Below are 14,481 nucleotides of genomic sequence, written 5' to 3' on the forward strand. Positions count from 1 at the left end.
GCATGAACAGGGGAGGGGCAGAGAGAGAGGGAGACACAGAATTGGAAACAGGCTCCAGGCTCTGAGCCATCAGCCCAGAGCCTGACGCGGGGCTCGAACTCACAGACCACGAGATCGTGGCCTGGCTGACGTCGGACGCTTAACCGACTGTGCCACCCAGGCGCCCCTGGAGTAAGTCTTAAAGATAGTTCAGCCTAATTGAATGAACACAGTCTTTGGCTTGGTGTCAATTTGGGTTCAAATACATTAGTTCTGAAATACTGAACCAGTTTTGAAAATCTCTGGAAAATCATATTAAAATGGTGATGATAAAAAAAAAATGGTGACAATAGGGTTGTTATAAGTAGAATAGTTACAGGGGTTCAGCAATGTTTAATATATGGTAGGTATTCAATAAGTAATAGTTGTTAATACTAATAAGATTGCCTCTTTCTTTTGTTACCACCTTCTCTTTAAAAATGGTCATGGTGCAATTTTCCTAGAGGCTACATTCGTTTCTGAAATTACTTGTCAATCGTGCTAGTCAAAGTATTTCCTGAAGATACAGTGTATACTGAAAAGTTGGAATAACTGACCTTTCAGTCCATATCTTCCCAAGTGAAATGTTTCTATTCATACTAAATTCCTGTACAGAAATACGGTTAACAGTATTGATATTAGTTAAGTAGCAGTCCTTTCTGAGTCTATAGATCTATTTCATAGGGCAATTTTTTCAGTCTTTATTGTGTTTCAGTTGTCATCTAAACAAATAAATAGGATGGAGAGGAGCTGTGGTGGTATTGGGAGAAATTAGTGTTCTTACTATGACAGGGGGGTAAAAGAAGGGAGGACATTTTAAAATTCTATTTTTCATATGATTATAGCATGGTTTAACCTTTAAGGAGAACAGCAATAGATAAAATTCCATAATAAATTCACCTGAACTTTCAAATTATTTTGTTCTATTGAAATTCTAGACTGTCAACCATTGGTATAAACCACATTGCTAGTCTGAAACACCTAGAAATAAAATACAGCAGTTTCTGAAGCAAATTAGCAAATGATAAGGTATTTTTTTTATATCTAGGTGTCTTGTACATACCCTTATCCTTATTCCTAAATTATCTTAAAAATTTTTTTTAACGTTTATTTTTGAGAGTGAGAGCGAGAGAGAGCACAAGCAGGGGAGGTGCAGATGGGTGTGTGTGTGTGGGGGGGGGGGGGGACATACAGAATCTGAAACAGGCTCCAGGCTCTGAGCTGTCAGCACAGAGCCCGATGTGGGGCTTGAACTCACAAACTGTGAAATCATGACCTGAGCCAAAGTCGGACGCTTAACTGACTGAGCCACCCAGGCATCCCCTAAATTATTATCTTAATGGTTCTGTTGTTTTATTTTATGGGTAGTTTTGGCACTTATGTATGATCTTTTGGTATTGGTGCTCAGAATGTTTGAATGGGAAGCTAGGGACAATTTCTACAAAACGGCAAGGGCAAATAACTGCCAACTAAACCGTTCTCTCATATCCCACTTAGCTTTCAAACAGCATTGAAGAGGAAACAGTTAAGAACCTAAAATGTACCTGCTATACTGAGAAGAGGGAGGAGAAAAAAAATTTCTAACAACAGGCAATCCACTCTCAACAGAATTTGTTGCGAACTGACCAACAAGATTGCTATTGCAAAGCACCACCAGGCTTAAAGGCTGCTTTATCATATGGACTATTTCTGCAATGGAATTTTATGTGCACAGAGATTTTTGAAATTAATGAAATACACATGTGTATACACACTTCAAAATACACTTTGGTAACTCTTAAGCACGGTCTCTGATAAACCAATGGGCACCAGAAGGAGAGGTCTAGGGAGAAAGGTGTCACTCTTTTCCATTTGATCTATTGACAGTGCTGGCTGGCACTGTATACTGGAGGATTTGGGCGCCTAAGTAAAGCATCTGGGACAAAAACCCTTATGTGTTCTTCTCTTCTCCTTCAATCACCAACCTTGGTGGTTTCTCAAGGCTAAAAACAAAACAAACAAACTCATTATGATGTTTTATCTTTGCACACTCTAGTAGTTACAGGTCCTCTAAAGTAGAACCATATCGTTCACAGTTCAGTGCCCTTCCTGATTTCCTTTGTTAAACATCATTATTTGTAACGTAATACATTCAGTAGACCAAGGAAATAGAGGTCAAAGGTAGTATTTGATTCTCAGGGGCCCCTGAAATGATAGCAGTGGTGTATTACTTAGCAACGTAATTTAAGGTTCTTTCAGGTACAATGCCATTTCAGGGTGTGATGTTAATTTTTAAAATTCTTTTGTCATGCAGAATGTAAGAAATGATTACAGAATGTGTAGAAACAAGTAATGCTTCCAAAGAATAAGACCTCATACAGATAATAAAAGTATTTCCATAAAAAATTAAAGCATAGGATGATTGTACAGTTAGTGTAAACAGTTTGATCTTAAGAAGGGCCAGGAACAAAATTTCATTTTGTGTGGCTGAAGAGATACATACATGTGATAAAACTGCCACTTCTTCCTGTTCTTTTGGGTATAAGCACAGATTGCTGCATTATTTTGTTTTTAATACAGATTGTCTTATACTTTCCAATTCTGGTATTCTGTTTTTTTCTTTCACACTTCATTGATACAGAATATTATTAGAAGTTTAGAGTAGGAGGGAACCTTAGCTTCTAGCACAATCTTGTTCATTTTTCATAAAAGGAAGCCATCCTACTGAAGTTAAATGGTTTACTGAGAGTCAGGCCTTACACTGGAAGAATTAGGTCTTATTATTCTTTCTCAAATGATCTTTTAAAGGTTAAATAAATAGGGATTTGGTCTTGAGAAGTCTTATTTCTTCCATTTTGTTATATTGATTTCTTTTGCTATAGGCAAACAAAATAGTAAACCACTACCTTTCTCTTCTCTCTTCCTTGTGTATTTGTTAGCTCTAGGCAACAGCCTCATCAAATCCACAACAAATAATAAATAAAATCTTGAAGAGTATGTATTATACTACTCCAAGAAAAATAAGACACTAAGGATTTCTGAATATAGGTATCTCACAAGAAATTCTGTCTTTAATCAGATCAAATAAACAGATTTATACCACCATTTTGATAAAGACAAAAGCCCACAAAAGCATTTTTTCCCCTAATCTTACACTTGGGAGCAAGTCTAACTTTTAACTACTATGAACATTTTTCTTAGGGATTACTTTTCCTTTTATTTACGCCTATTATTTCCTGGAAACCAATCAACACTTTGAATAGAATAACACAGAAACTATATAAGGGGGGAAATGAGAGGGCAGACAACTCCTATACAATCTTAGAAAAAAGCCAACAACAGAAAGGAAGAAAATGTATATTTCATTAATAAGTATTTCCTTTACATTCACATCACAAATTCACTTCACTGTAGCAGCACTAATTTCATTATGAATAAGTTTTTATTTACTGGTAGATGTCACTGGCCTTAGTAAGATATTTCTCACAAAGAATATTTGAAAGAAGGCAAAGTTTGGAAAACACAATTTACCTGAAAGCACCAACATGGGAAACTCCTTGATTAAGGATGAGAAATTCCTAATTTTTTTAAGCAAAACTCGTTCCTGCAGGAGAATTTACCTTCTTTTTGACCCCACTCCTTAAATAAGAAGCAATACCTATAAACCATTTTAAGCTTGAACAAGTAAATACTGGAGAGTTTTACCAATGTTATACATTCTGTAAAGGATGATGGGTTATTCATCATTAAAATAAACACTTTTTTATGCTTTAAAAATATATATTTAAGAGGGTCCTGTCTTCTAACAACTCTCTCATTTACAAACAGGAAATTATGCCACCAATTATGGAGATATATTTTTAATGTTTAAACCAGTGCTTGAATTTTTAAAACTTTTTAATATTTTCATAAAATTTACAGATTTCAATTTATTAAAAAATTCCTCCTCAACCCTCATATTCTTTAAGGTACTTCTAATAGTACTAGATCTTTTCCTCTGGTTGATTTAATTTATAACTAGATAATATCCTTTAAGGTTCCAGCATGGGACTTTCAATTTTTCAGATAATTTTTTCTTGGTGGTTATTAGAAAAATGACTTTAAATATACATGTTTGATATGAATGAGAAGAGAATTTGATTTTGATTTTGGGGGGGAGGGGTTTTAAAAACTATTAAAGCATTATGCTAACTTTATTTTCAAACAATTTACTGTTTAATACTCTTCCAGCAGAGAATGGAGATGGTTTAGTTGTACTTGTAACCTTATAGCCCCAAAGTTTTTACTCTCTCCGCAAATCATCATAGTACCCCTTCTGGTCCCAAAGACATCTGATGGACTCTGAGTCCTTCAGTGGGGAATCCATGCCTTAAACAATCAGGACTAGTGTTACCCCTTTGTTTAGTACTGGATTTGACTAGGTTGCTAAATGAATTATTCATTAATAACCTCATCATAATAAAGATAAAAGCTCATGTTAACAAATCAAAAGATTTCAACAGTCATAGCACAACCTTTCACTATAGTTCCATTACTTATTTGCTCTCATAATGGCAAGGTCTTTGGATAACAATAAGATATTAAAAGAATTAGTAAAACTTAAGTAATCATTTATTAAAGCTTTAAATATCAGTGTTTTTCATTAGAGAACATAGTTAACCTAACATAACACTTGGTAAAATAGTTTAATATCCTGCCAGTCCTCAACTGTATTACTTTAGGAAAAAGACCAATAGTCTTTTGAGAGAAGGAACAGGGGAAGACAGGAAGGGCAAGATGGTTAGGGATAGCGAAGGGAAATTAAATATTTATACACTTTAAATTAATATATACACATATTTGCATCTTAAGTTAATATTAATGGGATTCATTCAAAATTTCCTTGAGGTTCCCTTGGTGTAATAATATAATTCAAATTAGGTGCTATGTTAACTAGTACAAGTATGGTATCTAAGTAAAAGGGAAAAAATTCATTTAAAATGACAGATCTAAAACTGATACTACCAGGACATATACACAGGACAGTGTATATATTTTCCTTTGTATGTTTATAAAGAATATATGTATAGACACATATGCTTGTATATTCAGAGTAACTCTAGAAGGATACGCAAGAAATCGGTAACACCGGTTACTTTTCACTGTCTACCTAACCGTAGCGTTTAAATTTTGTACCATACATGTTTTCCCTATTCAAAAATATTGATTAAAAACTACCAAAATAAATTTAATTTTAAAAAACAAGTCAAATTAAGAAAAAAAAACTTTTTTTTTAACGTTATAGAAGAAAATATACTAATACATATATTGTTTTTCCAAGATCCACCTGCATAAGTTTTGGTATCTTTACTTTGTGACAGTAAGCGTGACTTAAAAACTCAACTTTCACATGACCTTAAATTGGGAAAAACACATTTTCCCTGTACCTCATCACTACAGCACTGTGGACTATGGTCTGTCTCAACAGCATACTAATATCCTTATTTTCTTCCTGTGATGGGTTAGCCATTAGCCACGTTACTTGTGAAATTCAAAAAATCTTTAAGGAAACTTCAGAAGGACTATAAGAATCTTTCTTGGCAGTGATAAGTATTACACCTCTGTTATTCTGTTGGCATAGGGTCAATTTTAACTTCTCTTTGTGGTTTACTTTAGATTTTTATCCTGCCAAAGATGTTTGGTGTTTTAGTAAACACAGACTTCAAACTATGTGGTGACTAAGCAAAGCCCTTACATAAAGCTTGGAATAGGATTTTATAAATAGTTCCAATGAAAGACATTTTGAAATAAGCAGGGAAAAAAAATCTCACGTTTATAAAAATTATTTTCAGAACGCCACTTAAAAATTCAAATTAAGTCCTAATCACTTAGATATTAAAATAAACCATAAAACAAAATCTAAAGGAGTGATAGTACATACACCAGCTTTCAATGGTAGCTGCTTAGTAAAAATGAGTGTCTGAGGGTGTATTCCAATTTCATCCTCTTCAAATTGTGCAGCTCAGATAAATGTTTATTTTACTGAAAATATTTGCAAAATTACAATATAAATACATGAATATATTAAGATAGGATGATTATATATAATGTATTCTTATCCATATATATAAAATGAATGCAGTAAATATAGCATATTCTCGATGAATTGTTAGTACACAGTGTTTCTTAGTAAAGTACATACAACCTATTATTAAGCAACAATAATCTAGTTTTCAAATGTACATCTCAGGAAGTTTTTAGGATGAAAGGATACACTAAATCTCCCAATACCCTTTTTGGTTGGTGAAAGTTAGTTCTGCAAATTTTGAAATAATACTATATTGATTTTAGCAATGGTTCTGAGGCTCTTCGCATTTTCTTAATTTGAAACTTTATTTCTTTAGTCTGGGTGTTTTCTTAATGACACTGTATCAGCCAACCATGCCTTTAATTCTTACACAGTATCATGTACTGTCTTTTCATTAGTTGTTTTAATACACATCAACAATGAAACAGAATTACTAAAAAATTTTTTTCTGCACAAATTCCCAAAATTAACTTTCAGGGTATTATGGGGAGTCTCAACTAGATATAGTCTCAACTGTAATACTAATCTGGGCTAGAAGTAGTTTTTTATTGATTTTAGTTCTTAAGAATACAAATATGAACTCTACTTTAAGTGTTCATTAAATGTATTGGGAGTTGTTTCAAAAGCATCTTCTACCCTTCTCCATTACACTGATTTAATGGAAACTTGTTATTATAGCAGTTCCAACACAAACATCTGCATGCAAGAGATCACCCTACAGATTCTAACTACATAGTTATTGAAACACATCCCACCTTTCAAGTGGCATAAATGTACATCTTCTATATACAAAAGGTAAAGTGCATTATTAAATTAGTGAACTGACAGATTGTCTGCCTGGACCATATAGCTTTCAAATAGACAAATGTGAAATTCTCCCATTAGAACCAATTATTTCAAGAGGTTCCAACTAGCTTTTCCACCCTGTCGTTTACTTTTTGGCCATGCTCTTTAGTGCAAATAAGCTTGTGTTTGACTCAAGTTTAAGGGACATGGCAGTTTGGGGTTTTAACAAGGAAAATTATAAAATGTGGCAGAACTTTTAATACTTTTATAATACATTGCATCTTTTGCATATTAAGCAACAGATTAGTGTTGCTTTCAATTGCTAGGAGCACACTGCCAACTATTATGAGGAACCCGTTTCCAAATTTCATACTATTAGCTTATATTATTACAGTTTTGAGTCTATACCACATTATGCTTGGGTTATGTGCAAACATCATCAGTGTTTTAGAATTATACAATGAACTAGTAATTTTGGTTACTAACTTGAATGTTCATTTTTTTACTTCTAACATCCAGTTGCCTTAAGAGTTTAATGTCTTCAAGGCAGGGATCCTATTATTTTGAAGAATACCATGTACACTTGCAGCTCCATTTATGTTACAAATGACAATAAATAAAATGTATATTGCACAGATAAAAATAGTAGCTTATTTTATAAGATACATGGCAATACATGTCCTAATACCAGAGTTTTGAACTGGATCTTATTTGATTATGGCTAATGAATAATTGGGAATTTTAAGTATCAAAAAATTGTAACATCATTTCATTTTTCAATGAATACATATAAAAAAGTGAAACAAAAGGACTGGCAGAAGGCTTAGTGATTCTAAAGTATATTCAATTGCCGGTATATATGCATCTACCAATCTATAGCTTTGAGATGGTAATAACTTTGAAGTATACATACAATGTAGAAGATTTGGCTACTTAACTAATTCTTTACTTAAACAATTAATGCAAAATTAATATTTATATACAATGAATTAAATATATTTAAGTCTGACATGTATTGTGTATATGTATATATACACACGTATGTATGTATATAGACACACACTCTCAAATCTTATCAGACTAAAAACCAAGAAAGAAATCATTTAGACTTAATGGATATAAGTATTTTATGAGGGAAGGTTTTTAAGAGAGAGTATACAGTCATAGCAATAGTGATAGGAACACTCGAATACTGGAACATGCACAGCTCCAGTTTGCCAAAATCTGACAGGTTGATAATTATTAATAGGCACTATGATGGGCAGGAATAACAATCAGTAGTACAGTAATTCAAGTGCACATCACTCCTTCATATACCAAAAGCTACTTTTTATCAAGTCTACAATAGTTATTTTACAGTTAGGACTGTTTAAAGATCCTTGCTACTTTTAGAGTCTCAACACCCACCATGTGCTATTAACTCTAGTATTTCCAACTATCTTCCAACCTTCGGTTGTTCCATAGTAATCCAGATGGTCCACATTTATGATGAACTAATGAGATTCCTTCATAGTACTTGGGGAAACGTGAAATACAATCTGAAAACCAATACCAGCATATATGTCTGGGTTACTGATTGCTTGTTTTTAAATAAGAGAGGCCAGTAATATTATTTTCTTAACTCATAACGTTTTCTTAGTGACCTTACTTAAATGTACTTGGGGACAAACTTCTGAAGGAAAAAAATTATTAAAATTATTTTGAACTACTTATGGTATATAAAAGGAGAGCTACATTCTGATCTCAATCCATGCAGCCAGCTCTCATAAATGAGAGCTATATTTGGGGGTTGAAATCAGTGTCTGGCTCTTAAACATGAGTATATGGACTTAATGTGTGGGAGGTGAATAAAGCCAAGATAAAAGACAATAGTTTCAATCAGAATAAAATGCAGCTCAACAGATAAAATTCTAGTCAGTTAATACAGGGTGGGTTGGTACACATATACAATATATCCACTTGTTTAAAAATTGCTTAGGTGTTGAAAAATTGCTGTGGCACTTCCTGGAAAGCAATTTTTAATACAGGTAACTGGGTGAGTCTTGTGTAAAGTAAACCTTTTTAAGTATCATAAAGAGCACCTTGGAAAATGCTTGAATTTTCCTTTCAAATATGTTTATAACCAATCTAAAATATTTTCCCAGGCTGAAAATTTATATTCTAAATGCTTTTTAGAAAAAGAGTTGTTTGTTTGTTTGTTTGTTTGTTTTTCTGGAATTAAAATACCTGTAAAAGCCAGGTTTATATTGGAAGTGTTGACACGGTTTTAAGGGTAGCAATTGCAAAAGTGCTACTAAAATGTATTATTACAGATGTATTTTTGTATCAGTGAACTGGTGCACCAACCCCTCTGAAATAGTGCTAAAGAAGAAGCATAAAATAGAACACCTTGAGTCCACGATATATTTTGGGGAAAAAAAAAAAAAAACCCAAACCTCTCACAACCTTCAAATTAGCATGAAAGGCTAAAACACCAAGATTTCCATAGCAAAGCCATAGGATGAAGCCTCCCACTCAACAGTGACATAAAAGTAATTCCTAAAACTTCGGAAAGTCAATAAAAATATATGGTACAGTAAGTAGAGGTAAAGATAGGGTTATAACTAGTTTAGAACAACCAATTAAAACTCTCCCACGGCTTTGATATGGCAACTATAAACTCCAGGGTTACCACAAAATTTGAAATTATAGAATACTGTAGTAGCTGTAAGATTTGACTCTTTAATGGTATGGTTTAATACTGTTATCCAATGAACAACTGATATATTTCTACATGTACTTTTATAAATAAATATATTTGTATTATACTTGAGGTCAATTTCTGTTTCTGTGGTAACTGCCCTACAGGTAAGCTTAGCAGCTTTTAACGAAGTAGGGATGGAATACTTTTTTGGGGAACTTGTTAAATAGAAATTCACACTTCCATATTAAGTATATGTATCTTTTTCAGGATTATGTCATAGTGCAACGTAAATCTTAGTTATGGTATTTAGAAGGTCAGAATGTCACATTTTGTGCTGATTTGCATACTTCAATGGTCTGGAGCAGTTGAAGCAGCTAAACTATTTAGCTCTGGGAAGATCGGAATTCCCATAAGAATTATAATGTTCTACGTATAACATGAGAATCAGACTCCTTGAAGTATAAACTACCAGAGGTATTACTAATAACAAAGGGCCAAAAAAGAGGAAAAACTTCTTCAAATGATTATGGATCAGTACTTTTAGCCAATTTTATGATTTAAAATTTTGCCTGATGGAGTTCAAATTCACTCTAGTCGAGGCATTCTTGTTCTTCACCACTGGCCCTTCTGCCATCCATTCTCTTTTCTTTATGGCTGTTGCAAATTTTCCTCATCTCTTCTTCATACTTGATAAAATTCTCCCCAAACCTTGTCCAAGCTTTGAATGGAACAGTAATAGTATTACGGTAAGGTGGCCTCACCTCACTTACCTTCAGGAAAATTCCATATTTATTAGAGCCCACATCAAAGTAGAACCTTTTATTGTCCACTCTGAAAGAAGTCCCCTCTGGGAGTTCAAGTGGGTCATCATCTCCACCTCTTCGTTCTTCTATGTCCCCTTCGCCATAGTCTTCAATTAGCTGAACCAAGGCATCACGAAACTCGATCATTCCTTGTGCTGGGAGCACAATAGTCTGTTCTTGGCCCAAACTGTGACCAAAATAACCTATCATGCCAGTCCCCCGCATCATGGTTTGTCTAATTCTTAGGAAGCGACCCCGCTGATTTTCCTTTAGGTCTAGATAGTATTTCCTATTGTCCCTCTCTATGTAGTCTGTTTTGAGGACACTATGAGGGTGCTCTTCGGACCCTACAGAGACTGGTGGGGAGGGTGCCGAGTGCTTCTGTCTCCTCCTGGACGCTTGCTCTTTGCCGTGGCCATGCTCCTGTCGGTGGCCTTTCAGGCCCAGGTGGGCGTAATGCTCGATGAAGTCCCCTAGACAGTCCTTCAGCTCCGCTGCCACAGACAGGGACAGAGTCAGTTTACTCTTTCTGATATTGTCCTGCCGGCCTCTCCCTATCCAGACTTCAGCTATCTTTAGGAACCGGCCCCGGGAGCTTTGCTTCACGTCTAGGTAAAACCTCTTTTTCTGGATGTCCACTCGTTTGGAGGCCAGCTCCTGGATTTCGGCTGCACCCCCAGCCTGATTAGGGGTGGCTGAGGCCGCGTAGTGGGGGTAGTGGGAGTGCTGGGCCTGGGGATAGAGTCTACTCTTGCTTAGGCCAGAGCCCCCTACATTCTTGCCGCCGCGGCCGCGGCCGCCGCCGCCTCCCCTTCGCCTGGCTCTTTCCATCTTCAGCTGCAAGTGACAAACAGACACACGGGTGGGGTGGGGGAGGGGTGTTGAGAACAATCGCAGACGCCCCTCGGCCTGCGCTGCCCCCGCCTCCGCCCGGGACCCCCACGCCGGGCCGCGGTGCACGGCGCCCGCCGCCGCAGCGCCCGGCTCCCGCCTCTGCCCGACCGTCGGCGGCGACAGGCGGCGTCTCCCGGCTCCGCACCGCGCACACAGCATCCCTCCGCCGCCCCGGCCTCCCGCTCGCCGCCGGGCCGCCGGCCTCAGGCTCGGCAGCCCCGGGGTCCCCAGCCAGTAAACACTCACATCGACACTGCCATCACCGCCGCTACCGATGCCCTTCACGACCGCCGCCGCCGCCAGCTCTCGGCCCCTCTGCTGCAGCCGCCGCAGCCGCTGCCCCCCGCCAACTCCCCGCCGCCGCCGCCGCTCGCACCGTCCCCCGCCGGAGCAGCCGGGCAGGGGCATCGCCTGCGGCGCCCGCCGCCGCCGCCGCCCCTCCTGCGGCCGCTGCGGGGGCCGCCGCCTCTCTTCGGGCACCGGCCCGATACCCGCCGGGAGGGGAGGGGGGGGTGGCGGCGGGGGGCGGGCCGTGGACCCCGCCTCCTCCAGCACAGCCCGCTGAAGGGAAGAGAAGGTCTCGCGCTCTTCCTCGGGGCGCGCCCTGACCGAAGCCCGGCGCGCGGAGATGGACTATGAGTGCGAGGTGACTGGACAGGTGTGAAGATGGTAATGAGGACGGAGGTGGCGAGACTGTTGTGACTTCTCCACGTTCCTCCGGGATGCAGGACTCTGGCGGCCCAGCGGCATCCGCACAGGGACTACATTTCCCGGAATGCTCAGCGGCAGCGAGAGTCCTTGCGCATGCGCGCCGCCTGGCCCGCTGGGCTTGATGGGAGGGCTGCAGCGCACCACGAATGGAGGACGGGGGCGGGGCGGACCTCGGAGGGAGGGGTGGAGAAGATTGGTCTACCCCAGCTGATAATGTGCGGTGGGCGCCGTGACGCCAAGGCGTGCGCTCTGCAGCGCGGGAATAAGGTCTGTTGAGTTGGTGTCCGGCCCGGATGCCTGGCTTCCAGGCCCTGCTGTTGTCGCGCTTCACAATTCATCCAGCTGAAGGAGGAGACCCGTTGAACTGGCTCTTCTCAGGGTAACGTGACCTCCCTACCCCTGTTTCAGCCAGCTCCAGACCCTGGGGTATCATTCTAGCCTTCCCAGACGTTGGGGGTGCGTGCTCAGTCCCGAAGAGCAGGCCGCTGGGCAGTGTGTAGGAGGTGCGTTAAAACCCGCGACCTCCTGCCCCTTCCCACCTCCGGAGCATACCGGAAAAGGGCCCCCACATGCCGCAGGCCTTCCCAGGGCTTCTGTCAGCCAAAAAGTGAGCTTTCCCATTCCCTCCCACCTTCAGCTTGTGCCACCGGTTGCCTGTCTTGGGCCCTTGGGATTGTACCCTTCGGATCCAGCCTTTACTGCTGCAGAAATGGAGCCACTCCATATTTTCATAACAAAGTCGAGGGGAATAACCTATTACGTGTAATTTAGCAAATTAAGTTGGATTTCTTGAGTTTAAATCCGTTAACTAAGTTTTGAGTAAAGAGCTGAAGGAAAGCTAGTTCTGTGGCTGGGGTGGGGCGGGAAGTGCAAAGGCCCTGAGGAAGCCTGTTTGGCGTGTTCAAAGAGCAGTCTAGGAGGCCAGTAAGTTAAAGCAAAATGAGATAGTAAGGGAGAAGTTGGAGGAGGTGAAGTCAGACGGGAAAGAGCTGAGGACAGATAGTGTAGGACCTCGTAGGGTATTTTGAAAATTTGGGTTTTCATTCTGAGGGAAGTGGGAAGCTATTGGAGAGTTTTGTCAGGGAAACATCATTATCTGAATGATCTTTAAAAAAAAAAAAAAACAAAAACTGGTAAGGGGCACCTGCCTAGCTCAGTCAGTTGAGCCTCCGACTTTGGCTCAGGTCATGATCTCACAGTTTATGGGTTCCAACCCCGGCAGCCTGTCAGCGCAGAGCCTACTTTGGATCCTCTGTCCCCCCTCTTTCTCTGCCTCTCCCCTGCTTGTTCTATCAAAAAATAAATAAAACATTTAAAAAAATAGAAAACACTGGTAAAATATATGTAACAAAATGTGCCACTGTAACAGTTTTTAAGTGGACAACTCATTGACATTAATTACACTCACTATGTTGCACAGCCATCACCACTATTTAAAAACATTTTTTTTTTTAATGTTTACTCATTTTTTTGAAAGGAGAGAGAGCACAAGTGGGGGAGGGGCTGAGGAAGAGGGAGACACTGAATCTGAAGCAGGCCTCCAGGCTCTGAGCAGAGCCTGGCACAGGGCTCAAATGCACGAACCCAGAGATCAGGACCTGAGCTGAGGTCTGGTACTTAACTAAATGAGCCACCCAGGTGCCCCCATCACCACTATTTTTAAAACTTTTTCACCCCAAGTTCTAACTGGTTAATTATTGAATAATTCCCCATTGCCCCTTCTGCCTAGCCCCTGGTAACCTCTAATATAATCTCTCTCTATGAATTTGCTCATTCTGGAATCATAATATTTGAGTTCTTAAACATTTTTTAATTTTAATTTTTTAAAAAAATATTTGTGCTTTTGCATCTGGCTTATTTCATTCAGCATAATGTTTTCAGGGTTCATTCATGTTGTACCATGTATCAGAACTTAATTTCTTTTGGCACACCTGGGTGGCTTAGTCGGTTAAGCGTCCAACTTCAGTTCAAGTCACTCTCCTATGGTTCGTGAGTTTGAGCCCCATGTTGGGCTCTGTGCTGACAGCTCAGAGCCTGGAGCCTGCTTTGGATTCTGTCTCCCTGTCTCTACCCCTTCTCCGCTCACATTCTGTCTATCTCTCTCAAAAATAAACGTTAGGGGCGCCTGGATGGCTCAGTTGGTTAAGCGTCCGACTTCGGCTCAGGTCATGATCTCACGGTTCATGGGTTCGAGCCCCGTGTTGGACTCTGTGCTGGCAGCTCAGAGCCTGGAATCTGCTTTAGATTCTGCGCCTCCGTTTCTCTGTGCCCCTCCCCAACTCATGCTCTGTTTCTCTGTCTCAAAAATAAACAAACATAAAAAAATTTTTTTAAAAATGTTAAAAAAATAAAAAAGAACTTATGGCGGAGTAACATTTCATTGTGTGTTTATGTTCATCTGTTGATGGACACTTGGTTTTTTTACCACTTTTGGCTATTGTGAATAATGCTGCAGTGAACACTGGCTTACAAATATCTGCTCGAGTTCCTGTTTCCAGTTCTTTTGGGTATATATCTAGGAGTGGACTTGCTGGATCATG

The 14,481-nt window shown here is 39.4% G+C and overlaps 2 protein-coding genes across 5 annotated transcripts in view; one reads left to right on the top strand and one right to left on the bottom strand.

Annotated features, from left to right (window-relative positions):
- Positions 1–3,042: 3,042 nt before the first annotated feature.
- On the bottom strand, positions 3,043–11,697 carry PURG (purine rich element binding protein G). The gene is made up of 2 exons (XM_043561044.1): positions 11,477–11,697; positions 3,043–11,173 (listed from the first exon to the last, which is right to left on the bottom strand). Exons 1-2 carry the CDS (start codon positions 11,636–11,638, stop codon positions 10,124–10,126), a joined length of 1,212 nt encoding a protein of 403 aa, XP_043416979.1. The 5' UTR covers positions 11,639–11,697; the 3' UTR covers positions 3,043–10,123.
- A 425-nt stretch (positions 11,698–12,122) lies between these two features.
- WRN (WRN RecQ like helicase) overlaps positions 12,123–14,481 on the top strand; it is a 152,532-nt gene continuing 150,173 nt past the window's right edge. For 3 of the 4 annotated variants that reach the window (XM_043561003.1, XM_043561014.1, XM_043561032.1), the window contains exon 1: positions 12,123–12,320. The gene's annotated coding sequence lies outside the window, so the exon portion shown is untranslated. The remainder of the gene's footprint in view (positions 12,321–14,481) is intronic. The other variant, XM_043561024.1, reaches the window with a different exon arrangement.

The sequence above is a fragment of the Prionailurus bengalensis genome, chromosome B1 (genome assembly GCF_016509475.1).
Source record: "Prionailurus bengalensis isolate Pbe53 chromosome B1, Fcat_Pben_1.1_paternal_pri, whole genome shotgun sequence".
In the NCBI taxonomy this organism is placed as follows: domain Eukaryota; kingdom Metazoa; phylum Chordata; class Mammalia; order Carnivora; family Felidae; genus Prionailurus; species Prionailurus bengalensis.